Consider the following 23,537-nt stretch of genomic DNA (forward strand, 5'->3'; position numbering starts at 1 on the left):
TGAGCTTTTACTTCACTTATTGTAATCACACTCTTCACTTCTAGTGGCCCGTATTGAATCAATCCCCCATTTCTGACCCAATTATTATTATACAGCGTCATCTGTCAAGCAGCATCCTCATGTCATACCTCCAGCAGCAGCATTGTACTCTATGCTCTGTTTAATGGTCAACTGCACTTATTTTCACTAGCCATTTCGATAGTGTGGCGCTATTGTCTTGAAAAACTCAAATTGTTGAGTCAGTACTTACATACTGTGACTTGTCACATTCAATGGCATTTCTACTGAATATATGATGATTATTTTAAATGATATGAGGTATTCTGACAATAGCGTCCTTTTAAAGCAAAGCTCATTGCACAAATTTCCTGCTTGCTTAGTCAGTGCTGAAAACACCTTTTTTAATTTCATCCCAACAACAACCCGGAGCTTTTTGTTGCTAATTTCTGTTCGGTTTTGATTTGGTTTTGGGACATTGGATTGGGAACATTTTATTTCCACTGTCTCGTTGCCTCTTGGCTGGTTGTGCTAATGGCATGTTTTTTTCTTTCTTTCTTTCTGCATTTCCTCCCTCACCTCTCATCATCGGTGCCTTGTTCACCATCCTTTCATTTTCGGTGTCGGTGTGTGTGTGCGTGCGTCTGCGCCGTAATGCCTGTTAACTACGGGGCCGTGTGTTGTGTGTATGGGCTGTGTTGGCTCTTTTTATGCTGCTGGCTCTGTGCATGCGCTCTTCCAGCCCATGCGACGGTTCGCCGTTCCTCCACAATCCGCAGAACTCACGCAGTCACCCAACCACAGCCCCACCCACGCGCCTGTGTCCCGGCTGAACGGCATAGGCCCCCACTCCCCCAAAACCTTTCAACCAAAGACACGTGCCCATCAGCCCAACAACAAAACCCAGACACTTCCAGCCAAGCCCAAAGTTGCAGACAAGCCCCTGCAGGTCACCAGGTCCAACCCGCTCCCTAACACGACGGCAGTGCCATCTGCGGCCAAGTCGGAACCTTCTACACCCTGCCAACCCATGCCCCCGCCAATGCCTGGCAGCCCGAAAGTGCGCCGGCCACCGCTCACGGTGCCACCCAAGCTCTCTGTTCCCCTTACTCCCCTTTCACCCATCCGGCTTCACCACCTTCACCCGCTGGCCGGGACTGACCACAACGGCAAATCTATCCCCACCATACAGGTTACGCCCCACCCCTCTCCCAGGGGCAGCCCATTGCCAACTCCAAAAGGAACACCAGTGCACACGCCTAAGGAGAGCCCAGCTGGGACCCCTAGCCCAACGCCTCCCCCCAGCCCCTCCATTGGAGGCATGCCGTGGAGAACACGCCTCAACTCCATTAAGAACAGCTTCCTTGGCTCACCACGATTCCACCGCAGGAAACTACAAGGTACCAGCAGCGCCCGAAACATCCTGTAGCCGTGGTTTCACTCTTTAACATAATCTGCCAGGTGGATGCAAATGAACATTTTCCATTTTGACTAAATTTAGCACATTTACATCAACATGATGGTAATTCATGTGTATTGTCTCTGATAAAATCAATAAACAAATGCCAATACAACTAGGAATGAAAATATCTGGACAATACCAATTATTTTAAAATTCTATAGTATTTTACTTTTGGGTAAATCTACAGAAATTATAATACACATTATATTGTATGTTATATTATAAAACTTTAGTTATGTATGGCAGTAAAGCAATGATATGCAGGATCACGTGCAAAGTAAGGCACCATAGCATATAGGAAAGCGTTTAAGTGAATTAATTATGCTTGCTAATCCTTTTTTATTGCGGTTTTCAGTTGATGTTCCCCTCTTAGCTAGGTATAAGCACTAAGCACTGATTTTACAGATCGCTGGGTAATAAATTCACTGATACTCTATTATCAGCTATATCTGATGATATATATAGTAATGATAATGAAAAGTGCACAAGCATCTCCCTTCACCTCCAGCTGTTCCTCTTTCCCTCTTCTACCGGGAAGAGGATCAGATGAGCTGATAGAAGGGGGGGGGGGGATTACTCTTAATCTCTGCAGGTTTGGAGTAATTAGCTGTGGTTAATCAGCATTCCCCTCCTCAGGTTCTAAATGTCTAATCTCTCTGGATATAGAATATGATGCAAATTCCACTGAGGCTTGTTTGCTTTGTCTCCTTCCAGTTCCCACACAAGAGGAAATGTCCAGCCTAACACCAGAGTCTTCCCCCGAGTAAGTATTAGCTATTTTCAAAGACAATCAAGTAAAATATGTGATTTTATTAAATCCCAAAGTGTGAAAGAAACATTAAAATAATACTAAATTATAATTGAATGCAGTTCAATATTCATTCTTCTACTTGGCATCACCTTTTGTGGTAACCTGGGTGGCTTAGAGTTAAATCACCAACACTCAATTAAAGCTCGTTTAGTTAAGACACTTAACTTTTGCTCTTTATACTATCTTTTTCTCCAAATTGTATTTTGAGTCGAAAGGAGTTCTGAAAACGTTGCAGCTAAAGTTAATGTGGTGGTCCAAACACTCTTCCTGGCCCCATTAGCCTAGTTTGTAGCTAAAGACATTATCAGGGAATAGTTCGTCATGAATAATTCAGTGTTTTAGTTCCACTTAGCTTCACGGCCACACAGAGCAGCACCACAGTGGAAACTTTCTTCTGGATTGTTTTCTTCTTATTTTTCTGTTGTTAAGTTTTTGGTGAGCTAGTGTCACAGTATGTTGTCTGGCTCAAAGATAGCCTTGATAGTCATTGACTTTGGTAAAATCCCAGGGATTTCAAACAGGGCTAAGAAATGAGCCATATGCCAGCATTCATAACTCCCTTCAGGCTTTTTTCTTGAAAAGTTTTAGTAACTTTTCATTGCTTCCCCACCCCAGAGGACGTTTCAGTTGTCAGCTAATACTGTGTCGTGACTAACCCCTGTCATCTTATTCTAGTTTACCAATACTAAACCTATGTGTGAACTCTCACATTTTAAATGCAAAATTGAAAAAAAAAAAAAAGTTTTTGAGGTTTGCATGGTGCTGCACAGCATATATATCATACAAGTTTTGAATTGTTTGACAGCCCGTGCAGTCACTTTTTTTAAAAATCATACGTTTTCATTTCTTGCCATGTCCAAGAGACACATCAACTGACTGACAACTTACTAACGCGCATCTCGACAGCATTCAGTCTGTATATCACTTTGAGACATATTCAGCCAAGCTCTGCGGGGGAACCTCCGCTGATACTGTATGTTGTCACTGTGAACCAACTTTTTAAAAATATAACTTAGCAATTGATGGTCTGAAATTCTTCTGCCAACTGTTCTTCACTATTGGAGAGGCTGAAATATATACACTACCATACAAATATTTGGGGTTAGCACGTATTATTATTATTAAATCGTTAGATCAAGAGTGACAGTAAAGACATTTAAAAGGAATGCAAAAGATTTCTATTTCAAATACCTGCAGCTGTTTTCAAAACTTATAATATGAAGAAATATTTTTTGCCATCACAGGAATAAATTACATTCTAAAATATATTCAAATATAAAGGAGTTATTTTTGTAATAATATTGCACAATATTACTGTTTTTACTGTATTTATTTTTATATAAATGAAGCCTTGGTGAGCAAAAACCTTTGAACTGTATGATGATATTATGTATATGAATAGCAGGATGTGTTCTTGAGAATTAATTATACATTTTATACATCACACTGAAGAAATGAAAAGTATGTTTTGTATGTGATAGCATGCAACATTATTCAAACATGTACTTGATTCATGCATGGTATGTGAGTTGAGTGATTTTTGTTTGTCTTGTTCACTCCTGTTTTTCTTCTTCACAGACTTGCCAAAAAATCTTGGTTTGGAAATTTTATTAACCTTGAAAAGGAGGAGCAGATCTTTGTGGTGATTCGGGACAAGCCTCTGAGCTCCATCAAAGCAGATATTGTCCATGCCTTTCTCTCTGTAAGTCTCAGATGAGTGTGTAAATTCTGCCACCATTTTCTCTCTCATGTCATTCCAATCCGGTTTGACTTTCTTACTTTCATGGGTTTCTTTTACTTTCTTCTAAGTTTCAAAAAGGATGTGAAAGCATCAGAAAAAATATCACTTGTGTGCTAAGTCTTTTAAAGTCATGTGATTTCTCTGTGTGACAACAGACCAGAATTTAGGTTGTTATTGATTGACAATCATCTGCCCTAATGGGCTGTTAACATCTGCGACCGAATCACTGAGTCAGTTAGTACAACTGAGTTGAACAAATCATTCAGACCTGTTTTGTGAACTATTAACTGATTCATTGAAAAGATCTGACACAAAATAAAGATTAATTCACAAATCAGATATCACTTAACTCATAGACGCAGTGATAGTTTTGAGGCATTTTTTTTTGCCATTTTGGAACTTGATAGCCCCAGACCTCCTTCATTGACATTATTTTGAAAAGAATGTCAAGGATATTCTTCAAAAAAAATCCCCTTTTGTAGAAAGAAAGTCATTGGTTTCAAAAGACATCAGTACATAGTCACGGAGTGCTCATTTTGGGGTGAATGATTCTGTTTAAGACCTCTCTCCTGTTATCTCAGATTCCCAGCCTCAGCCACAGTGTGGTGTCTCAGACGAGTTTCCGGGCAGAATACAAGTCCACGGCCGGCCCCACCGTGTTCCAAAAACCAGTGAAGTTCCAGGTGGACATCACCTACACCGAAAGCACGGCTGCCACCAAGGAGAACGGCATCTACTCTGTCACTTTCACACTGCTCTCAGGTAACCATGCCGACATAGAGAAGCCCATTTTGATGTCATACACTCGCCGGCAACCAATAGAAACACAGAGGGATGTGTGTGTGTGGTTGATGGAGAGGCTGGTTGATGATGTTGAACTTTGTCTGTCGCAGTGGTGGGATAATTTTTTTCCCTCTCTCGTTCCGCTAGCGGTTCCCTTCCTCCATTACACTCCCCCTCTCTTAAGCTGAAAATAGACCAACTGCTCGAGGGGGTAATGGAAAAAATTAAACTAAAAGAGGCCTTTTTGCCTTCTGGTAATCACTATGCATTTTCAACCTGCTGTGTTTCAAAGGACAATCCAAAAAGATCCCATGCTGCTGGTGCCATTACTGCAAACCCTGTTCCTCTCTTTTCATTTCCCCCCTTCCTCGTTTTTTCCTCTCTTGGCTACACAAAAGGGATTGAATCTTGTTCTTAAAGTCATGCATTTTGCATGTGCACGTGTCACAAACTCAGCCGTTGGCCAAATGCAACATACAAACCAGCCCCATCCCATTAGACTTTATGAGGCAGCCGCTAGAGGGAATCAACCCAGGATGTATCAGCATAAAATGACATTCATTTCAAAAGACACACATGTACCAGTCTGTACAGGATCATTGCGAAACATTCAAAGGGGTGTTGTCTGTGTTTGCGTGTCCCCTGCAGGTCCCAGTCGACGCTTCAAGCGGGTGGTGGAGACGATTCAGGCTCAGTTGTTAACTACACATGACCAGCCTGGTGTCCAGCAGCTGTCTGGTGAGTGGCCAGTCACTCCACTGACACACCTCTTTCTTTGGCTCTCTCTCTCTCTCTCTCTTTCCTGCTTTCTTACACAGCATCCTGAACATGCATGGCGCCTAGCCCACCCTCGCAGAGCACTGAACGCTGCACACACCCATCAAGGTCAAACGAGTCTTTCCAGTGTTTCAAATTATTGTTAGAGGTTGTTTTAAAGACATTTTCAGGCCGTCAAAATGAAAATAAACTTCTCAAACGGGTTAGAGACAATGTATCCACTGTTCTGTCGGACGTGATGTCTTATTTAAAGGTGCTGGAAATACACGTTTGACCTTATCAAAGAACATTGCACAGAACTGCATTGCAAGGCACTGGCACACACGCACACACTCTCCTTAGCAGTCACAAACGCTCACTGAGCATGCTAGAGCACACTCGCGTGTATTAACAAGGGTTTATATCCATATCCAGGAAATGTCTTGCAGATATTCAAATCAAACCTGTGTCCCAGTTAAATGAATGTGGCTTCAAACTGTTCGTTTTACGAGCAGAAATGTAATGGGCTAGACTGTGGTTCCTGCTGGAGATGATGAAATAAGAGAACAGAGAAATCCTTCCCCTGTCTTCTCATATGGCTGTTTGTGCACATGGTGAAGAGACTGTTACAGCTCCCTCTGCTGGACAGCTCCAAATCCTTTCCGTCCAAAAGCAATAAAAGCAGTAATACAGAAAAGGGAGTTTGGTATATCCTTTCTGCATTATCGTAAGTCTACTGTGCACAATAAGCACATTTTCCATGTGCATAAAATACCTGGATGACTTTTATATGCCACAGTTTTCACACTGCATTGGGTACTGTATCCCACAATGCAATGTTCAACTTCCATTTCCAGTGTATTGGAATTCATAGAGAGAGAGAGAGAGAGAGAGAGAGAGATAGTAAGCAACTGTAAGCAATATTAACTAGAATTTTTAACATTTCTGTTTTTATTTTATTAAAAAAAAAATACTATAGTTTTCATCAGAATGTGCTTCATTGCACGTGTTTTGAAATCAACTTAAAATATGAATGTCTGATATCCTCTGACTGGATGGAATCATAATCTGAAGCTAAAATTTTTGAGTTTTTGCCCATAATACACTACATGATTTTCTGTGAAATCTATTTTAAGCAACCAGCGTTGACTCGTCCAAACTGAAAATTGGATGCTTTCGGTTTCACATACTATCTTTTACAAATAGTAGGCACTCCAGCAAGCAATAGTTGTCATTTCACCATCTCGGCTAACTATGGACCCGATATAGTCCGACTATGAGTAACCCACTTCTATTTGTTCTAAAACAAATTTTGCCTTGTTTTAGCCTAGACGTCAAGGCTGTGTTTGACCGGCTATTAGACGGCTTTTAAAATGCAAAATTGCTTGCTGGTATACACTGTGCTAGTATTGGTATATTGTTTCATTCATTACTCTTGAAATGGAAGGTCAATTTGGACATTTTGTATAGTGAGGTACAATGCCTGTCACTGTGTGCTCTGGTTGTATACTGCAGATTGTAACAAATGTAACAGGTCATCTATGTATTCCATGTTTCATACAGAAAATTATTGTGGACAGTATAGCCTACATTCTGCACACTGCAAAAAATAGTATAATTGTTGTAGTGTGCCATTTCAAACAAAACCCCTCTCTCTTAATGCCTAATTCTATAAAAGATTTGAGAAACAGGATTCACGAAATTGTATTCATATTGTGCATTTGGACTGTCTTGAAGAGCTGTTATCAGGATCGTGACCCATCACCAGTGTAGCCATCGTGCCATTCTCTCACCCTGTCAATCACATCCATCCCTTCCCCCTGGCTTTGCCCTTCACCCCCCGCTCTCCCACGGCTCATGGTCATGGTGGCTGTTGAGTGAATGGGCACGTGAGCTTGACTGTCCTGTCCTTACTGACCGTGAGCAGACCTGCACAGCACTGATCACCAGCATGCTTCACTCTCAACAGATGTGGCCACGCAATAAACATCTGTGCAAGAAGGTTGAATCACTGAGTTTGTTTCATTACTGTAAAGTCAATGGGGTGCATTGAGAATGTCAATATAGGCTGAATATTTCATTTGATCGGACATGTTACAGTAATATGTCATGTTCCTTTGACAGGAAAGCGTTCAAAGGGTGGTAAGAGGTCTTTTTTAACTCTTCAGCCACGGTGTATGTCACTTTTTTTATCATACACTTGGTATCCAATGCGTGGCACTTATACACAAAGATTCTTTAAAGGGATAGTTCTTTAAAGGGATAAATTCTGACATAATTTACTCACTCATGATTGACCAAACCCTTGAGCGTTCCTCTTCGAAACGCTAATCTTTAGCGCATCAAAAAGTAGAAGAGACACTATTGTTTTAAATGATGAACCGATTTAATTTAGGCCTATGTGTCTTTTCAGAAGACTTGGATCTCTTTTTGTACTTTTGATGCGTTTAAGTTTTGGTTGCATGGACTTTCAATGGAGGGACAGAAATCTCTCCGGTTTCATTAAAAATATTTTCATTTGTGTTACAAAGATGAACAAAAGTCTTATGTGTTTGGGCAAGTAAATGATGACAGAATTTTCATTTTTTTTTTTTTGGTGAACTGACCCTTTAAATATAATATATGCACAGATGTGTTTATGTGTGTGTGAGCATGATCTCACTTGATAGAACAATCCATGAAAGTTTAAATTCTCTAGAGATGAAATCTTCATGCATACTTCATGTTGTTTTTCTCTCCGTATTCAATTCTTGCATCATTCTACTTTGCTTTGTGGGTCAATTGTTGCATTCTGAATCACTTTGGTGAAAGGCCTCTTATTTAGACATTTAATCAGCAGATCTTATGAATCTGTTACACCAGGTTTTCTATTTGAAGATAATGTCGAGCTTTTATGTTAGCATGCATCTCAGCACCTCTGCTTTCTAAACACTTCTTTCATGTTGATCATTTGGGACTTTACAGTAGAAATAATCATCTGTAGAATCACTGTGTAATGAGGGGTAGAATACTAAAGGGACTAGTTTGCTCAGCGTGACCTACTTATGTAGGTCCCTGTAAATACAATGCGAGTATTAAAACAAGTACCAGTAAAGTCTGTTCAGAATTTTTGGGGTTTACTACAAGATTAACAGTAGTTTTGAAGGAAAAGAGTAGTTATTTGCCAAAAATGTAGTCCTACTAACAGCTAATCCTAATCTTAGGAACTATAAAATAAAGCCTCAATTGTATAACTCCCAAGGCTCATTTGCAATTTCAGCTGCTTTCTTTTTTTTTTATTTTTTTTATAAGATGCCATAAGCTTTGATTTTAATATGTCTGTTCTAATTGACTTAACCTGGATGCATTAAAATCTGGAATATGATAACTACAAATATAATTTTATTATTTCATTTTTAGGGTGAGACATAAATCCTCTGTTTAGCCCAGAGCTCTGTGAATTTACGTGGTCCTCTGCTTCGTGTTGCTGCTGTTCCTAAACCTTACCACTTATAATAATATAATAATAATGTATGCATATCCGATTGAAACAACTGAATTCAATTATTTAGAGGTGCGTGTGTCCCAATACCTATATAGTGTTTTTCACTGCAGCTCAGAACATTCCCCATAAGAGAAAAATAGCCATGCTGTACTGGTAGTTTTCTGTATCTGTAATGGTTTACCCAGCATAAATCTAAACAGAGATGAACATTTGCAATGTCTCACAGTAGAAATGCTGAAGCAGTGTCCTGAGTGTCTCAAAGCTGCCACAGCTGTCATGTCTCTTTGAGAGTCTCTTAGGCTGTGGTAAAGCAGCCTGTCATGATGTTGAGAGGAGTCCAGATTGTGTTGAGAGACTCAGAGACAAGCTCTGGGAAGGCAATCTACTCTAGTGTTCACATAGGCCACGTTCTGCCATGCTATAGCCTGTGTTATCGGGGCCGCTGCTACTCAGCCACTTATAAAATTGGAAATAGAGGTGATGGTTTGCAAGCCTGTGTTTGTGTCAAATAGGGTGTTTAGTTAATCCTTTTGAACCGGCCGTCAGGTGTATTCAGAATCTGCAACAATTTGTACCACTGCATTCCAATGATGAATTTAGCATGAATATATGTAGCTGTACAGTATATGTACCAGGGTGTAAATATATCCTTTGACAATGTTTGAATTAAATTATGGTTAAGTCATGTAATACATCATGACATTTGTTCATGATTCCATTCAGCTCAGTGGTTTTAGCACCATTCTTAATTATTAAATGATGAAGACACAATTAATTAGAGTAGGATTGGGACCAAGTCTAGTTGTCTACTGGAAACAAATCATTTTAATGATGTTCTTCACTATCTATTCTTCCGCTGTACTAAAATACAGAAACCAGGAGTCAGGTTGTCTTGCAAACAGTGTAGTCCAATTTCTGAACAAAAGACTATTATCAATCGGTTCTTTTAAGTAAATCAAACAAATTCAGTGTGACCAGTGTAGCCCGATTCACAAACAAATGATTCATCAAATGATGAACAAGTGGTTCAAAAACCTACAGCAAAACCATTGTCGTCCGATTCGCTAAAAATGATTATTGAACTGGTTCTTTTAAGTCAATACAAAACATACACTGTCACCAGTGTAGTCTGATTCCCAAACAAATGACTCTTATAAACAAGTTAGTAACCCAGATTGCAACATAGTGTCAGCCCAGATCCGGCCCACATCTGGTACATGTGGTTTCCACACGGTCCATATGTGGGCCGGATCTGGGCCGACACTATGTTGCTATCTGGGAAGTGAATCAAAAACATACAACTCGACCAGTTCCAATTCATGAAAAAAATAAAAATAAAAAAAAAGTTTATTATAAACTGGTTATTTTAAAGGAACACTCCGACTTTTTGGGACTTTAGCTTATTCACAGTATCCCCCAGAGTTAGATAAGTCCATACATACCTTTTTCATTTCTGTGCGTTCTGTAAGTGTTATTTGACACACCCACCGCTAGCCTAGCTTAGCACAAAGACTGGATGTAAATGGATAATGGTAGCATATTAATCCCAATAAGTGACAAAATAATGCAAACATTTTCCTATTTACATGTTGTGATCTGTATAGTCACAGCGTGTACAAATAACAAGGCTATATGAGACAGAGACCATTTTTAATCGTATAAATACTGGGAACTATATTCTCACTAGGCGTAGGAGCACAGCTACTTGGGCGGAGTGATTAGCGCAGCACACGAGACGCCCTGTGGTGAGGAGCAGAGAGTTCGCTCAGAGTTGGAGTAATAGAGTCAGGAATTACTAGATAGTAAATTTATATTTTACAATCATGGGTGTTCGCTGTATTGTAAAGAGCTGCGACAATAAACAGGGGAGACCAGGTAATACTATGATGTTTCATAGAATTCCAACCAAAAACGCTGACCTGATGAATTGATGGCTACAAACACACCTGTAAACAGCATCAATAAGTATTTCGTTTGCTCTGAACATTTTACTATAGACGACTATTTAGAAAAAATGCAAGTTGCCATATGGACCATGAAACGTGTGCTAAAGGATACAGCCATCCCATCGATAATAAAGACAGGACAAATTGAATCACCTGTTGCTGCGGTAAGTGTTCCGTTATGTTTTGAGATGACTAACATTAGCCATACTGTAACAGCGCCATGCTAATGTAATGTAACCTTAGTAGTGACACTATTACGTGAATAGAGGCTCCGTGTATCCCCTTTATTGTTATTATCACTGTACTATGAATGATCATTATAACAAAATCACTTACTTGGTGGACAGCTGACCATTAGGTTCACTTGGCATGGGGCGTTTCTTCCAGTTGATCTTCCGTGGTAGTGACGCAAATATTTTGATTGTCATCACTCGTCAAGCCTTGACATTGATGGCAATACCCGGTCCCATTCATTACAACAAAGGCACTCGGTTTCTGTCGGCATAGGTCGGCATGTTCCACATTTACACCACCAGTCCGTGTTCGTTCTGATTCTCCCTTCGACATCAATCTGTTCGGCATCTTGTCTTACAGCTTCCAAAGTTTGTAACTCCTCGTCTGTGTATTCTGGCTCAAAACTATATGGTTCTGGATCTTGGTTTGATACACATTCCTCTGACAATTCCTCAAAGTCAGCCATGATCACGAGTCTATTTCGCTACTAGCTAGTCTGTCACGTTTGTTTTGTTTACGGAACCATCAACAGTCAGGGCGTCTCGTGTGCTGCGCTAATCACTCCGCCCAAGTAGCCACTCCGCCCAAGTAGCTGTGCTCCTACGCCTAGTGAGAATATAGTTCCCAGTATTTATACGATTAAAAATGGTCTCTGTCTCATATAGCCTTGTTATTTGTACACGCTGTGACTATACAGATCACAACATGTAAATAGGAAAATGTTTGCATTATTTTGTCACTTATTAGGATTAGTATGCTACCATTATCCATTTACATCCATTCTTTGTGCTAAGCTAGGCTAGCGGTGGGTGTGTCAAATAACACTTACAGAACGCACAGAAATGAAAAAGGTATGTATGGACTTATCTAACTCTGGGGGATACTGTGAATAAGCTAAAGTCCCAAAAAGTCGGAGTGTTCCTTTAAGTGAATCAAAAACATACAACTCGACCAGTTCCAATTCATGAAAAAAAATAAAATAAAATAAAAGTTTATTATAAACTGGTTATTTTAAGTGAATCAAAAACATACAACTCGACCAGTTCCAATTCATGAAAAAAAAAAAAAAAAAAAAAAAGTTTATTATAAACTGGTTATTTTAAGTGAATCAAAAACATATAACTCGACCAGTTCCAATTCATGAAAAAATAAAATAAAAATATATATAAACTGGTTATTTTAAGTGAATCAAAAACATATAACTCGACCAGTTCCAATTAATGAAAAAAAAAAAAAAAAAAAAAAAAGTTTATTATAAACTGGTTATTTTAAGTGAATCAAATACATATAACTCGACCAGTTCCAATTCATGGAAAAAAAAAAATATATATATATATATATATATATATATATAAACTGGTTATTTTAAGTGAATCAAAAACATACAACTCTACCAGTTCCAATTCATGAAAAAAAAAAAAAAAAGTTTATTATAAACTGGTTATTTTAAGTGAATCAAATACATATAACTCGACCAGTTCCAATTAGTGCGAAAAAAATAATACTTCTTATAAACTGGCTATTTTAAGTGAATCAAAAACAAACACCATGACCAGAGTAGTCCAATTTGTGAATGAACATGTATTATGAACCGATTATTTTAAGGAATCAGAAACATACATAATGACCAGAGTAGTCTGATTTGTGAACAAATGAATCAATCAGACAGTTTTCATTGTCAGGTGTACCGATGCATATTTACACCCCTTATGTATACTATATAGCCTACCATATACAGTATTTGCTAAATTCTTCATTGATGTATATTCACACACAATTTGAATTCCTTAACCTCATCAGTACAGATGAATTTCTTTGTAATGCATCAACAGTCACATTTGTTTTCATTCCATCCAGTGAAGATCACAGATCAGATGGAGACTGCTCAGCCACAGATACTCACTACCACAATGAGACCTTTGAACAGTAATACAGCTGTACTGTCAAACAGTTAACATGCCTGCAGATGTGTGCTGTATCCATGTCAGATACATGGCTTATTGTCTCCAGTTTATGCAGTCTCATCCTGCCTCTCATCATCTCACCTTGCCTCGTCTGTGATCCTCATTGTTCATGTATTTGTTCTCTGTCTCTCTCTCTCTCTCTCTCTCTCTCTCTTTCTCTCCTTTCTTGTTTTCTTGTTCTTCTCCTCTTCTCCCATCTGTGCACCCAGGCAGCCCATTGAGTAACTTCTTTGACGTAATTAAACAGCTCTTTTCAGACGAGAAGAACGGGCAGGTGTCCCATCCGCCCGGCACGCCCAAGCATGCCAACAGCAAGAGACACGAGCCTGAGCCTAATGACTCCAAATGTCCATCTGACCAAGACAAAGCCAAGATGGCACCATCATTTGGGACACAGGAACAACCTTAAAACCTGGAGAAACACTAGATAACTAGTTTTAAAATCAAATAAAAGAATCCAGTCATGGTGACTACTGAAAGGATGTTGTTGACTCAAGTTGGTTTTAACCAAGCCTCTACAAAGTTTTATATAATGGAATGAATATTGAAGTACTGTATGTACTGACCCGTCACTTTACAAAAGGCGCATACAGACACACTTATATTTTTTTTCTCTCCAGTGTTGTTTTGTCTTCACAGTGTCTCGTTAAATTCTGTTTTATGATGCCTTTATTTATTTCTGCTACCAGGAATTATCCAGAAAACGTGTTAAAGCCCAAGTCCTGCTCTTGCACAAGATTCAATGTTTGGCACATTGATGGAGGGCACATTACACAGGAAGTTCAGTACAAGCCGCTGAGGGAAACTCCTCATTCTGATGCATCTAAACATCCCAAACACCAACAAGAGCTGTTCCAACCTATCCCTCAACTCCTTCCTCCTGCAGCTACTGTACATACAGCCACACATGTCCATGGATTTGGAGTGGAGCCTTAAAATAAAGATGTTTATGAATTCTCAATAAGCTAACCAACAATTCATCTGTTTATTTAAACATTCAGGTTTTCTTTTCTTTTTTCTTTTTAAAAAAAAATCCTTGCTCGTCTTTTATCCTATTCCTTCTCTCTGCTGATGCACACACAAACGTACATACAGGACATCGTTACAAAAGGACAAATGGCGAATGGAACTCTGGACATCATAACGCACGTGTTTGAGGAGTTGCCCTCGAGGACCGTTGTTGGATTGTATTCTTTTCATTGTAGTCTTTTTTTGTGAAATGAAGAATTTAAAGCATTTTATGAACTCAGTGTCATTGCTGTACAAGATTTGGAGAACCTATTTGAAAAATGATGGGGAGCACTTGGACTGGGATACGGGGGTGGGAGGGGGGCGTCACAGTAAATGATCTATTCTGTTGTACAGACTAAAATATTCCTTATGTAACAAATGTCTATGAGTGACATTGCTTAGATGAATTGTGTTGCCACATACTGTTTTTTTTTTTGTTTTTTTTTCATGTAGCGTTCATGAAATGTTAGATTTGAATGACAATTATGCTTAATGTATTCAAGGATGTCAATGTTCAATTTTTATTTATTTTGTGTTTAATTTTTATTGAGAAACATCTGCAGGATTCAGAGACCTTTTTAGAGACCTTTTTTTTCTAACTTATTTATGTGTTTTTTGTCTTTTTTAATTTATTCAGCTGGGGAATATTTATATATACAAAACCGGCTGGTGAAGATTTTATTGTTTGCATCAGGGCGACTCGTCAGATTGTTTGAAGGATCTTGTGTTTTGTGTACGATAACACTTATCCGATTTTGTGAATGAAGCACTCTTTTTTTCCCGGCTTTGACCAGATTAAAGAGCTTGTAGTATATGTTAAATTATTTACTGGTAATTTAAGAATGTAGACTAGCCTCTTTAGGGTGGGGGTGGGGGGGGTGAGGGATAATGAAGTATTGATATTTGTCACTCATCTCATTGTGCGTGTAAAACAGGTGGACGAGCTCAAATCACATGTTGTAAATAGACAACTTTGGGCAAATGACTTTCTTAAAACCATCAAGGGGATCCTGCTGCTCCTGACTCTATCTCTCGTATTGCATGTCCGACATTCGGCTTTAATTTGCATGATGTTGTGGATGTTAAATTTCTCCTCCCCTTCTCCGTTTCCATCATCAACTTGTTTTCCCCCGTTATCATGCCTTCATTTTCAGTTTGTCGTTTTTCTTTCATCACCCTTATCGTGAACGCTTTCTCGCCACATGCTCTACTGCATCATGCTCTCGGGGTTGGGGTTCTGGGATGTCATAACACATGATCACTTATGGGAACATACAGTGTGGAGAATAAGTGGAGATGTAATCTAAGCAATACACATTGTTGTCCTTCATATTTTGTACTTTGGGAGAGCTGGATTGTAATGTATCACGGATTTGATTAATACAGAGCGGGAAAAATAGAATCACCGCTAACGTATCCCCTTGTAACTACTGTGAACAACTTCAGTGCAACGGAAATAAATCCATTGACTTTGGGATGTTGTATGTGTGTTTGCTGTTTTCTGCTCATATCTCTGCAACGTAGGGTAAGATGGAGCAAAATGAAGACCTTATTTTTAATCTGGTGGCCATAGATGGCACAAAATCTCAACACATTTGATGAATGGAGACATGTTATTCTTTATGGTGAATATCAAAGTTTTTCTTTTTCTTTTTTTGTCTATTTGTTAATGAGGGATTTGTGGACACATTAATGTTTTTAGATTGTGGAGTACACGTTGTACATTTCAGACATCTTCGCTATTCATTTAAACCCTATAGGCTAATTAAGAGAAATCATTCCATTTGAATTTACAGAGTAAATAAAATATGGGCCATATGTAAATATTCATGTCTGTATAGCTACTAGTAATAAAATAAACTTACCTTTCAAATAAATCTCTTTTAGGGGAGAGCGGTGACTGTCTCTTTGAAAGACAACATTTTTATACATTAACCCCACATCTGTCAGCTACCCACCCACACTACTGTGACATGCATACATATGATAATACATACAATTTATACTTGAATAGACAAAGAGATTCATGTCTGATTTTTACCTGATTCATGACCTGTTTTTTCTTGTGACGTTCAGCATAAAGCCTAGGCTGAGTCCGAAATCGCATACTCTTTCGAGCAGGTAGGCCTACTTATTTTGAATGCCTAATTACGGTTCTTCACGCCTGCTAAAAAAATGTATTAGTATGAATGTAATCCGGATGTACTACATTCGCCATGTTGCCCTTATCACATGACCTACCACGTCAGTTGCATGGTAGGTCACAAAAACCCTCTCCCGTGGCCTCATGGGATAGTAAATCTTGCCAGAAGTAGGTCATCCGGGTACTTTTTGCCAACTCATTTATGAGTAGGCCTACTGTGAATTCGGACAAATGCTGCGATCCCGCGAGTCGCGACGTCCTAATTACCGTAAATAAAGCTCCATATGCTTTAGAATAACTCTTGCGGTACTTTGATCTGTCTGCACAACGCCACGAACACACCTTAATCTGCAGCGGTCAGGTGGTACAGCGGTCATGTGGTCCAAGTGAGTTTACACATTGTAATTACAAGTTCTACAAGCAGGCTTTTCACAGTTCAGAATTGCTATGGTAACTATGACATTGTGTGAACACCTATACTTCTTTTGTCACATACAGTTCTTCACCTTCTACATAGTAGGGAAGTATGCAATTTCGGATACAGCCCTAGTTGTGCCTGCTCCTACTAGCTGACAACGGGACAATTGACTCTTCGTAAAGACCTGTTGCTACACCCGACAAGCCTTGGCGCTCTCACTCCACACGTTCTCAAGCAGTGAATCATCGCGGAGCAAAGACGACACTGACAACACAACGACAGACAAGACAGAGTATGTTATTTTTAGAATGAAACAAATTTTTCCGGGATGCACCGATACCACTTTTTCCAGAACTAGGCCTATAGCGATATACTTTCATTTTTTGGTACTGGCCAATTACCGATACCGATTTTCATTGCATTTGTAATCTTTAAATATATTAGATAGAGAAACTAAAAGAAAATGAATTCTATTCATTGGTTTAATTTGTTTAGCAAATATGTATTTCCTTCAGTTATTTTCATGCTTCATTATGCCTGTTAAAATGTATTGTACAAGCTTCTGTTACATTCACTGTTCATGCTATTGCTCTATCATATTTTATCTTTCATTTAATAGCACAAGGCATATTTAGAGCTGATATTTTTTCTACTGGCCGGTTGGGTCAGTGGTTCAAATGTTTAGATATCAGTGAAATATCACAATTCTCAATTACAATTTTGATACTACAGCAAAAACTACTAGCCTAATTGATGTAAATTTAAAACATTAAAGACAAGTATACTGTCAATAATAAAAAAAGAACAAATAATCCAATTACAAATAAATACAATAGAACAAAGATACAAATGAAATAAACTGTGCTTTTTCAGGTATAGGTCAAACAGTAGTTTTCAGGTACAGCATTTGAATAAAGTAATCAAATGTAAAATAACACTGCATATGAATGACTTTTTTAAAAGTCAAACAAGCGATGTCTCCACTGTATAAATTAAATAGGCTATAGATTCATTTTTATTAAAGTTAAAAAAGTAATTCAGTCAAGAGCAGTGAGTGATTTCTTTACCCTTTGTTTTTTGATTAACATTAAAAACACAGCAGCAGGTTTATTAAGCTGCTGTCCCTTTAAGACAGATCATCGCTTGTTTTCTTGATTTTCTGCGAGTACCATGTTTTTACCATGCCTCAGAGAAAAACACTTTTTTGTCAAGTGGCTAACATAGCAATCATAATCAGATGCAGCTTTATTTTTAGTAACAGCAAAGCAGCATTTTCTCTGTCATACATATGCATCAGACACAAACTTGACGTCTGAGGCTAAGACTAGCTAAAACAAAGCATAAGCAGCTACTTGGCTGTTGGTAATGTCTTAAAAGCACAATATGTAGTTTTTCGCCGCTAGAGGTCACCTATTCAAAACAAAGGTGTAGCTTGATGACGCCTTGACCTGAGATCAAGCTTTAGGTCAAGCGTATGTTGGGTGATGCAGCGCTGTTTTATAATTTACATTTGTCTGTTAAAAATTATGTTATAACGTTACTCGGCTGCTATGAGACACTTGTTGCAGTAAGCTAGATCGATATTAGAATATCATATTAATAAATGCTGGTGCTAAATGGCATTCAATTCATTTTACAACATATTGTATGATGGAGAAAATGCTGCTTTACTGTTACTAAAAAAAAGCTGAATCTGATTCTGAAATCTGATTATGCTATGTTAGCCACTTGACAAAATAGTGTTTTTCTCTGAGGAATAAACATTTTACTAGCAGAAAATCATACTTCACATACTTTTGAAAATCCAGCGTTTAGTTGATCCTGATAAGCGCTCATTGTCAGTTGTAAACTCAATGCCATTCTTCTTCCATGAGGGAGTTCATCATGACATTTTTGTTTCCAGGCGGATCGTTAATGAACGCGACACACAAGTCACCCGGACATCCTGTAGAATTCAACCAATCAGATGACGACTGATTAGGGTTAGTTCACCCAAAAATGAAAATTCTGTCAGTAATTACTCACCCTCATGTTGTTCCAACCCTCGAAGACTTTCGTTCATCTTCGGAACACAAATTAAGATATTTTTGATGAAATCTGAGAGCTGGCTCACACCTTCATAGGCTTCTATGTAATTTCATTCTGCGACCCAGAAAAGTTAGTAAAAAAACTGTTAAAATAGTCCAAGTGACTAAAGTGGCTCAGCCTTAAGTTTATCAAGTGACGAGAATACTTTTTGTGCGAAAAACAAAAATAACAACTATTCAACTATTCATTTACTTCTGTGTGGGCCTCTGACGTGAGTTCACGAGAGCGCCACAACGCATGCGTGAGAACTGAGAAGATGATAGGATAGATTCTATCAGGTGATAGAATCCAAGATGGCAGTTTGTTGTTTGAATGTCAGTGTATGAGCTCTGAGTTTTTGTTTTTATGTAAGATTTATTTATTTTTTAATCACATTTAAGCCTGAATGAGTGGTTCTCTCAAAAATAACATCACTCTTTCCAATTTGGGATCTTTGGATGCTATATTTGTATTAGATGTCACTGGATTGCCACAGAACTCTGACTTGTGCCTGCAAAGGCAAAGGCCTGTTTGGGATCCATCTGCTGGAGTACAACTTCTGACAAAGCAGTACTTTATGGATCCTTTAACAGATTCAGTGGCTGCCAGTGTTCTGCTATTTTGAAGAAGATTTATATTCGCAGTGGATTACAGCCTTATTTTAAACCTGAATTACGGATTTGATCCTGTTGGATTTCTCCTGGCCTAGTAGTACATGGACTATCAGAGCTGTGGACCCTGGTTGAGGCCTGAAGGTGAGGTTCTTTCTAAGAACAACATTTTTATGATCATTCTGGAATTTTTGATGAGAACATTTTGATTGCCACATATTTTATATTTCGGTTTGCTGAGGCCTAGGACTATCAGGAATCCATCTTCTGGATAACGGCTTTTCTGAATTAAGGACTCAGTTGCTGCTGGGTTTTTCCAGGCCAGTAGCATATTGACTATCAGACAACTTTCAACCTCATAGACGAAAATTCTGAAATTTGAGTTATATCATCAGTCAATAAGCCCATTTCATAAATTGAATTATTTCTATTTAAGTAAAGTCAAGTCAAGTATATTTGTGTAGCGCTTTTCACAATACAGATTGTATCAAAGCAGCTTCACAGTATTAAATTAAAATAATACAACAAGGTTTGTTTCTAGTGGAATTTATTGATTGATAAAATAAAATTAAATATCCCCAAAATATCCCCAACTGAGCAAGCCAAAGGCAACAGTGGCAAGGAACCGAAAAACTCCATCAAGTGACCTAATGGTGTCCTAAAACTCCATCAGGTGACCTAATGGAGAAAAAAAAACCTTGGGAGAACCCAGGCTCAAGTGTATGTAAATGAGAAAAAAACCCTTGAGAAATAAGTGCACGTTGCATAAGTGCACGTTGATGTAACCACTGAGGAATAAGTGCACGTTGATGAGAAAAAAAAAACCTTGGGAGAACCCAGGCTCAAGTGTATGTAAATGAGATCCTGTATCTTCAGAATCTTATGGTGTTAAATGACTATTTTATTGACAAGGAGGACTCAGATTGCAGTTAATGGGGGACCTGATAAATAATTTCCTGTTAAACTAAGATTATGATGTATGGTAATGCTTTTATTGATGTTATCTGGAAAGGTTCAGCCAAATCCTGGGCCGATTACATCTATGCTTTGCTTGCCCACTCCCTCAGATTAAAAGTAGAACAGGTCTTGGCTTTATACATTTAAATGTTAGAAGTTTGGTTCCTAAATTGGATACGATTAAGATTTGGGTAAATATGACAAACGCTGACATACGTAGTCGTTCTTTCTGAAACCTGGCGTAAGAAATCTATAAATGGCGATTTGATTTTTATTGATGGCTATAAAGTCTACAGAACCGATCCGGTGGGTAAACGAGGTGGAGTGGCCATCTGTCAAATCTAAGTTTGTTAGATATGTAAACTTGTCAATTACTAGAGCTAAACAGTCATTGGCCGCTTTCCGACCAAGTAGTTCTAGGAACTTAGTTCTAGGAACTGTCCACTTCTAAACAGTTCTAAGAACTACTCTCCCCCAAACTCGGTTTTGCTGTTTGCGTTCGCACTGGCCAAGTGGCCATAGGAACTGGTAGGAGGGGTAAGGGAGTGACGCAAGCACGGTGACTTTTATTTTGACGGCGCGACGGACCTTTATTTTGGCGGCGCTGAGAACGCCAGAGCAAACAATGCTCGCATTCTCTGTGTTTATTAGTTAGCGATCTGTCTAACAGTACTGTTTAATATCTTATTAGATATAACTGTTATAGAAAGTAGACAGTATATGAAAAAAGGTTATTAGCCTACATAATCATGTTTGGCTTGGTCCCCTCAAAGTTGTGTTGGATTTTCTCTTAAGCATTTAAGGTTTAGATACCCATCTATCACTGTTTTCCATTTTGTATAGCCTAGTTAGTTTATGGAGTAAATATATAGGCTATAATGTGTTTACATTCTAGCTGTTTTAAAAATGGCGGGTGCTGGTGTTCCGCGTGCGTTCGGTCAATCAGCATACACTAACGTCACGGATAGTTCCTATAGTGCTGGTTTAGACCCTACTCTGAAGTAGGACCTAAATTAGGGGTTGGCTGTTATAGACGACCTTCTGCAACAAAAGATGCTCTCAAAGCCCTTTTAGATATTTTACATGAGTTAAATGACTCCGAGTTCATCCTTATGGTGATTTAAGAATGGCTCTCAGGGACATCTGATTGTTTTAAAGAATTGTGTGACTCCTTGCACAACTTATTAATGCACCAACCAGGCCAAATCCTAAAGTGCAGCAAGAGTACTTCTAATACAGGATGTTGAACTGGCATGGGAATATTTTCAATCAATTTATTTGTCCATAAATATGTTCCCATTAAGGATAAGCAGTAGAGACAATCCATGGTTTGGGATCCCTGGTCTTTCAGAGCTAATTCATTTAAGAAATAAATCATGGGCGCAAGCCAGATTTTCAAATGCCCCTGCTGATTGGTCTACATTTAAAACACTGAGGAATAAGTGCACGTTGATGATTAGAAAGTCTAAGTCAGAGTTTTATTTAAAGTCAGTTTCAGAGAATTTAAATAACCCCTCAAAATTCTGGAAATTAATTAAATCCTTGTCAGGGACTCATGTAGCCTCTAGTCTTCCTGAATATATTCAGGTTGACATAGATAAAATAAAGGAAAAAGCTGCAATGATCAATCAGTTAAATAAACACTTCATTCATGCTGGGTCTGTATTTGATAGTTTAAATGCAAATACAACTACCCCATGTTCTGTGGTTACACCAGCGATTGGAAATCTGGATGTGTTTGTTTTTAAACCTGTTTCAGTAAGTCAGGTTTGCATAGCCTTGAAGGGCATTGACCACAAAACATCTGTAGGCCCAGATAACCTAGATCCTTATCTTTTAAAAGTTGCAGCGGATGTTATAGCAGAGCCAGTAACTCATATTTTTAATCTGAGTCTTTTGTCATTCTATATAGGCTACCTAAAGTTTGGAAAGCTGCTTATGTTCTCCCATTAGTGATCCCTCAGACATGAATAACTACCGTCCAATCTCCAAACTCTCAATTTTGGCTAAGATCCTTGAATCTCAGGTAAACAGAAAAGTTTTTATTTGACAATATTTTAAACTTTTTTTCAATCTTGTTTTTAGAATTGGCCATAGCACCATTACTGCTACTTCGGTGGTGATAAACAACCTTATTGGTGCCCTGGACAGAAAATAGCACTGTGCTGCCTTATTTATGGATTTATCCAAGGCGTTTGATTCAGTGGATCATGAATTGCCTGTGAACAAACTTAGCAGTGCATGTTTTGAACCTGGGACGGTGAAATGGTTTAGAAATTATTTGGCAGATCGGAGTGTGTTCATGTAAAGGATCACAAATCTGATTTTCTTAATATATCTAAAGGGGTTCCCCAGGGGTCCAAATTGGGAACGGTTTTGTTTTATATTTATATAAATTATCTGGGTAAGGAGATTCAAGCAAAATGCTGATGATACTATTATTTTTATACCCTTTCTCCATCCATAGCACAGGCAGTGCAAGAGCTTCAAACTGCATTTCAGTCATTGCAAAGTGCTTTTGTGAGCTTAAAATTGGTTTTAAATTCACAGAAAACAGTTTTATTTTTTTTCAAGGGCTCATTCACAAGTACTTGATAATTTTAGCATTTTTACATCTGATGGTAAAAATATTGCAAGGGTATCTTTTTACAAATATTTGGGCATTTGGATGGATGATAAGCTTTTGTTCAATGTACATATTTTTAATCTAATCAGAAAGCTCAAAGTAAAAATTATTTTAGAAATAAATCAAATTTTACTTTTAATGTTGAAAAGAAACTAACTGTGATTGATTATGGTGATATATTATACATGCATGCAGCCTCATTTTAACAAACCTTGATTCAGTCTACCATGCTTCACTACTCTTTATTACAAATGCAGAATCCCTCACTCATCATTGCAATCTTTATGAGATGGTGGGTTGGACATCACTAACTATACGAAGAAAACAGCATTGGTACATTTTTATCTATAAAGCAATAGGTAAACTTCCAGCGTATCTTTGTACCCTTCTTTGTGTTAGTTCTGGCAGTTACCAGCTACGCTCTTCAAAGTGTTTGCTTTTAAATGTACCTAGAGTTTTTACAGAACTGGAGAAAACTGCATTTTCCTATCACGGTCACGGAATGGAATAATTTGCAAAAAGTCTA

General features: G+C 38.3%; 1 protein-coding gene across 1 annotated transcript in view; it reads left to right on the plus strand.

The window, feature by feature from the left end:
• The window catches only part of brsk2b (BR serine/threonine kinase 2b), a 139,140-nt gene extending 125,434 nt beyond the window's left edge, over positions 1–13,706 (plus strand). The window contains exons 15-20 of the mRNA XM_081394144.1: positions 1,190–1,397; positions 2,174–2,222; positions 3,849–3,972; positions 4,593–4,773; positions 5,443–5,536; positions 13,392–13,706. Coding sequence (XP_081250270.1) covers positions 1,190–1,397; positions 2,174–2,222; positions 3,849–3,972; positions 4,593–4,773; positions 5,443–5,536; positions 13,392–13,587 — 852 coding nt within the window. The 3' untranslated portion in view covers positions 13,588–13,706. The remainder of the gene's footprint in view (positions 1–1,189; positions 1,398–2,173; positions 2,223–3,848; positions 3,973–4,592; positions 4,774–5,442; positions 5,537–13,391) is intronic.
• Positions 13,707–23,537: the final 9,831 nt, after the last annotated feature.

The sequence above is a fragment of the Scardinius erythrophthalmus genome (assembly GCF_964197995.2).
Source record: "Scardinius erythrophthalmus genome assembly, chromosome: 2".
In the NCBI taxonomy this organism is placed as follows: Eukaryota; Metazoa; Chordata; class Actinopteri; order Cypriniformes; family Leuciscidae; genus Scardinius; species Scardinius erythrophthalmus.